Genomic DNA, 6,000 nt, shown 5'->3' with positions numbered 1-6,000 from the left:
TAAGTATACTATTCAAGTGTGTATCCTTACGAAAATGTGCTCTTTTTTAATATTTGCCTCTTTTTCAATCTAGAGCAGCGATTCTCAACGGGGGTACCGGGCCTACTTGATTTACATGGTAGGGGGTACCAGCCTCGAACAAGGTTGAGAATCGCTGATCTAGAGGATAATGTGGGCTACCAATCCGGATTTTTTCTAACTAACATGAATACAATTAACACTCCGGTGTAGTTTGTTGTGTTTTATGGTTTTCCTTATCAAAATCATTTGATACTTTTGTGTTAAAAACCGCCGCGGTATCCTTACGAACCAACCAGATAACAGACGCACTGATTGCGATCGGGTGCCGTAACTCTTAGCTGAAGTCCGATATGATGACTGCAATCTGATGCATTTTAACGGCGTGTGTTACCTTCGCAAGCATATTTTCTAGAGTAACAATTCTCGTTTAACTGCCCACTTGAACGAAAGATAGGCTAGTACTGGTGATGCTCACAACTTGTGATGTCCGTGTTCGAGGGGTGAATCGCGTAGACATGGTTGTTGATGTTTTTATTTCACTTGTTTTGTCTCGAACCCGCGAAAATAAACATAATGAATAACTCAACGAACTGTGATAAAGGACGGAGACAGAGCGAGCGGTACAACTGATTACGAAAACAAAGCGAGTTAAGAGATTCTTTGTGAAAAGGGATATCAATTTTAACTGTTTATTCAGGTAGAAATTAGGCTGTAAAGATGAAAGTGGATTGAAATCCTTGGATACTGATATTCTACGACAGTTTGCGTAAGAATGTTCGATAGGGTGCAAACAATTTGGATAACAAGTGCTTTATTCCAGCATAAGATGAACTCCCGACTGGTGGCCAAAAATCTGGCCCGCTTCAAGGTGGTCACGTTCGATGTAACTGATACCCTGTTAAAATTCTCGCGACCACCGGAGGTTCAGTACGCGTTGGTGGCTCGCCGGCATGGATGCGCCGACGTAGACGAGCGCGCTCTGGCTCGCTGTTTCCGGTCCAACTTTCAGCGGATGGCACGTGACCACCCCAACTTTGGTAAGTGCTCCTCGTCAGGAAATCGTGACTGGCGGTGGTGGTGGCAAACGCTGGTGGTGGACATATTTCATGAATCTCACTCGCACCTTGATCGTACGAAACTGCAAGCGATCGCGGAACAGTTGGTCGAAGACTACCAAACGAGCGATTGCTGGGCGAAGATTGATCAGGCCGACGACATTATTCGGCTGTTTCGTGCCCATTCGAAAGAGGTCGGGATCATATCCAACTTTGACCCGCGACTATCGGTGATAATCGAGAGCATGGCGCTGCCCACGGTGGACTTTATCGTTACGAGCTACGAAGCCGGTGTCCAGAAGCCAAGCAGACAGATATTTGACCTCGCGTTGAGCATGTGCCGGGCGAATGTTTTGTCCGGCGAGGCGTTGCACATAGGAAATACTCCAAAGTTGGACTATTTGGGTGCCAAACAGGCCGGCTGGTCGAGCGTTCTAGTCAACGTCGATGAACAGGGAGTTTCTCTACAAAAAGACATCAACCCAAAGCACGTGTTTAAAAATTTTCGAGAATTTATTCACGTGCTAGAGACGATAGAGATTGATTGGTGATTATTCTTTGTTTTGGATAGTTGTATTTTTATGATAAATATAATGTTATCAAAATGTGTACATATAAGTTAGTAATTTGCTAAATAAATATCAAACAACAATACACGGTTAACATGAGATCATAAGTACAATCATATAGAGAAAGTCTTGCCGTTTTGAATTACTAACTAAAGCTAAATCTTCCTTCCTTCATGATTTACTTAATGCACTTGCGATACAAAACCCTAAAATGTGTGAGCATTGCGACAAATCCCGCAGCCCAGGGCAAACTCCTCCCCGGTGGACGGGTGAATAACGTGCAGCGGACACTCCTCCCCAATCAGCTGCTTTGCCTTGGGACCCGCCGGGCACTTGGGCAGTTTGTTCTTCGGAATGTTAGTCAGCCGCTGGAAATCGTCGTGGCACGTGTCACAAAAATGTGTCGTGCCGAAGCAGAAAAAGACCGCCACTGAGCAGCAGTAGCGGCACTTGTACTCGAGAAAGTCGGTCCCGTGCTTGGGACACATCTTGGCCTTGACCACATCGCTGCATCCGCCACATACCAGCTCCTGGGGGTTGTAGTTCTCGCCCAGCTCGGCGTCGCACCGAGCCTCGCCACCGTAATAAGCCTAGAAAGGGAGGAAAGAGTTGTTACATGTTAAAAAAAATACCAATCACGAAGCAAAGAAAGAATCTTACCTTTTCACATTGGCTGCAAACGTAATAAGCGTAGCGTTCCATAGCGTAAGTGGACAGATCCTTGCTATCGAGATTCTTGGCCAGGCCTTCGTACTCGAGCCTGAATTAAAAAAAATCGTTAATATATTTTTTTTCTGTGTCTTTTTTTTCTAAAGAAACTTTGTCCATTCTTTGCTTTAAATAATTTTGAATGCAAATATATATATATCTCGAAACATTGATCTAAAGTACAGTCCAGACTCGATTATCCGAATCACGAAAAACATGTTTTTCGCTGCCTAATTTTTCATTGTCGAGCTTAAATATAACCTTTAAACTACGCTAAAGTGATTGAAAGTTTTTAAATCCAAGATGGCGACCAAAATAGCGGTGACAAAATATTTATTGAAAAAAATTAAATATTGATAATCGAAATGTTTAATGTTTTAATGACCTAATATTTTACCCAAAAAGCAAAGCAATCCACATTAACGACCCCCGGGTCTTTTGTGGTCTCTGTTGCAAGTTTCTGCTAGTCGTCCGAAGATAATGTGTGGAGAGTCACCCAAAACCTGTTATACGCAAATGGACCGACGTTTTACTTCCCCATCCGACAAAAGGCCAGGAGAATAAGGCGGGAATCGAACCCATAGCACAATTTTACAATTTTAGAAATTTTTACAGTTATAAAATGATTAAATTGAACAGAGATTCAAGAGCTACTTCGAATGCGAACACTGCAAAACGATTGAAATTTCCGCCCTTTGAGGTTATGTATGCGAATTCTGTTTGTTAAATTTTGAAAAAACTTTTGAGCAAAAATTCGAGCTGATACTTTGTTAACTTTTGATGCTCTATCATTTTAAACAATATTATTTTTCAAAATTATTTTTTCAATTTTTTTATTGCGTTAATTTATAGAGGGCAAAGAGTTAACAATCGTACTACTTGATTTTTCTCAAAAGTTGTTCTATGAGCTGTAAATTCAATTTTAAGTTTGCATTCCTATGTAACCGAACAGCGAAAATTTGAATCGTCATTCTTCGATGCTTTGCGCCATCTGTCGGAATTTTTGAGCTTTTGATCGCGAATCTGTCGTTCCAATTAGCGAATATTAGTTTGATCATTCGAATACAGTTGCAGTTACCTCATCAACGCCTTTCGCTTGACATCCGCTTTCAACGCAACGATCGGATCCAATATTTCCGCCAGCGCCGAATGCTGAATGTCCATCTTGCAGATGGGACACTGCGAAAACCCGAAGCTAATGCGCGGCCCGTTCCACCGCCTGGTCAGAACCGCCTTACTGCAGTGGAAGTGAAACACGTGGCCACAGTCCAGCTGAACGGACGGAGCCGACGAGAGGGCCTCAGTGAAGCAAATCATACACATGTCGTCCGCGTCCTGCGTTAACTTCGGTTGCTCCGCTCCGCTGCCACTGCTGGCTTTACCCTCGGACGTGAGACACTTTTGCTGCAAACATGGCAGACACTTTTCCTCGTTGACGATTCCACCGCACAGATGGCCACACGGATGGATTTTCGCACAAGCACTTGCCGCGTACTCCTGGCACTGCTGGTCCACGCAAACATTTCCCACTGCCAACAGACCGGTGCTGCCAGTCACTCCGCAAAACCGGCACACGCCAATCGCGGCGTTTGGCGGATCACAAACCAGCGTGTTGTTTCCATTGCGAAATTCGAGCATTCCCTTGAGCGTTTTCGAGTCGACAAGCGCCAACAGCCAAAACAGCTTGGCCCGGCCACAGCTTTCGTGCAGCTCGACCCGAATGGCCTCCTCTTCCTCTTTGCAAACCTAAAAGTAGAGTCGTGGAATAGAGAAGGGAAAAGAGAAGATGCAACCGGGAGAAGATCTTACCGTGCGATAATGATTTCGGGTCTTTCGGTTCAAGTGCAGAAACCGGTCACAATCGGAGCACAGCGAACCGCACAAGCTGCAGATGATCATGGCGTACGTAACATCATCGTCGTGATTTGAGCAAAGCGGCCGAGACTCGGACTGTTTTGACCACTGGCTGGACGATAATCTGCGAATAACGAAAAAACATTAGCCAAGCTACAAATCATCTCACCACAAGTTACTAACTTTTCCACGTGGTCACGATCCAGGACGCACAAACTGGCCAGCGCAAGCCACAGTGTCGGAGTCGTCATGCACGTCTCCGGCACCCGATAAACGTCCGAAAGCCTCGTTATGTTCAGAATACACTCCGCGATTGCAGCCTTCGTGATGAGTGACCACTTTTCCGACAGTTTACCATGCGCCATGTCGCGAATCAAAGTCATAATATTATCCGCCTGTTTGGACGAAATTGTTCCGTTCAAAAACCACCGCGGCTTCACCCCGACCGTCTCGATCCGAATGCCCGGCTTTGAAGAGCACACCGCACCAACGCCGTCAAAGTCAACCGAATTGTCGTCGTTGGTTTTGTCATCTAGGAATTCCGACGACGAGCCCTCAAAGTCGTACTGCTCCGCCGCCGGGCTGTTGTCCCTTTGGCCAGTAGCACCACCCGGGCGGTCCGATTCAGCGTTGCTGAATTGGGAATTAGTCATCGAAAGCTTGTTTAGTGTGGACTTTTCATAGTCGTCAATTTTGCAAATGTTCATGTATCGCCACAGCTTCATGGTTGGTGGATTTTTGTTCGAGTTGTTCTTCACCTTGATCTGCACCTGAAGGGCTTTCGCAATTACGGCTAGGAAAATGTCCAAAATACCACATCTGTAAGGTAAAGCGCGTTAGAGTCATTATTTTTATATTTAATACAAATTATGAGGTCTTTAAAGCTATAATCACGCCAAATAATTTTCATGGCATTTGAGGAAAATCTTATTTGGGCTCTGAAGACACCATCTAGATCCTTAAATTTGGAATTGAAGTGACCGTATTGAACATTTTAACCGATTTGGTTTATCCAGTCCCGAGATATCCTGAAACCCGTACATGAATTGAGTGCTACCGGCTCCGTGGCTTAATGGTTGTAGTTTGTCTCAAATGCAGATAGTTTTTTAAGCGGATTCGTTTATTCGAATGTGCGCTAACTCGAATGCTCACTAATTCGAACGTATTCGAATTAAAAAACCTCGTACCTTCGAAATGATGGTCGGGAACGCATGACGTTCACATATCTACGACCAACGACCTCGGAATAGAGCTTTATGACGTTTCTCGTACACACACTAGCGCACCATTTCATTTTGCTGCCTGACAAAATTTAACCTCACTTTATTTTCGTGTACATACACGCAATACATACGCACGTAGATTACTCTATTGAATCGCGAGAATCTCTGTCATTCTGAAATAGGTTTATTAGGAGGGCTAACACCACCTAAAACCAGGAATAATGAGATAAGCTGTATCAGCATAAACACCAAGTTTGATACAGACTATACTTTCCCATAATATCCGGGAGATTGGATCAGAAGTGCACACACCTCCGTAAATGTAGTGAGTGTTTCCAGAAAAGCGCGGTACAAGTTTGAACGTTTGGCATATGGCAAATTTTCTTACTTTTGCCATATCGACGTTGTCGTACTATCTTGTCGCACGTTGCTTTTTGACGTTCTGAGAAAAAACGCATGTTAATGTTTGACCTTGAATAAACAAACAATACAGCACGTAATGTAAACAATAAAAATCACGTTTCGTTTGGTAGACTATTCTGTGCATTGTCCCGGAGTTTGGTTGAATTT

At 44.1% G+C, this 6,000-nt stretch overlaps 2 protein-coding genes across 3 annotated transcripts in view; one reads left to right on the top strand and one right to left on the bottom strand.

Annotated features, from left to right (window-relative positions):
* Window positions 1-539: 539 nt before the first annotated feature.
* Window positions 540-1,738, top strand: LOC6034416 (rhythmically expressed gene 2 protein). Of its 2 annotated transcripts, none has more exons than XM_001844682.2 (2): window positions 540-787; window positions 845-1,738. In XM_001844682.2, exon 2 carries the CDS (start codon window positions 848-850, stop codon window positions 1,625-1,627), a length of 780 nt encoding a protein of 259 aa, XP_001844734.2. In that variant the 5' UTR covers window positions 540-787; window positions 845-847; the 3' UTR covers window positions 1,628-1,738. The 2 variants fall into 2 exon arrangements, with proteins under 2 accessions (XP_001844734.2, XP_038114328.1); XM_038258400.1 differs by having other exon boundaries at window positions 541-787; window positions 842-1,738.
* LOC6034412 (E3 ubiquitin-protein ligase highwire) overlaps window positions 1,565-6,000 on the bottom strand; it is a 63,255-nt gene continuing 58,819 nt past the window's right edge. The window contains 5 exon segments of the mRNA XM_038258412.1: window positions 1,565-2,235; window positions 2,306-2,405; window positions 3,432-4,099; window positions 4,163-4,331; window positions 4,391-5,026. Coding sequence (XP_038114340.1) covers window positions 1,852-2,235; window positions 2,306-2,405; window positions 3,432-4,099; window positions 4,163-4,331; window positions 4,391-5,026 — 1,957 coding nt within the window. The 3' untranslated portion in view covers window positions 1,565-1,851.

This window comes from Culex quinquefasciatus, chromosome 1 (genome assembly GCF_015732765.1).
Source record: "Culex quinquefasciatus strain JHB chromosome 1, VPISU_Cqui_1.0_pri_paternal, whole genome shotgun sequence".
Lineage (NCBI taxonomy): Eukaryota > Metazoa > Arthropoda > Insecta > Diptera > Culicidae > Culex > Culex quinquefasciatus.
This window is presented reverse-complemented; position numbering and strand designations above follow the sequence as displayed.

Bases quoted from the DNA above. Each gene is read 5' to 3' on its own strand.
- LOC6034416 (XM_001844682.2), top strand. From the start codon at position 848: ATGAACTCCCGACTGGTGGCCAAAAATCTGGCCCGCTTCAAGGTGGTC.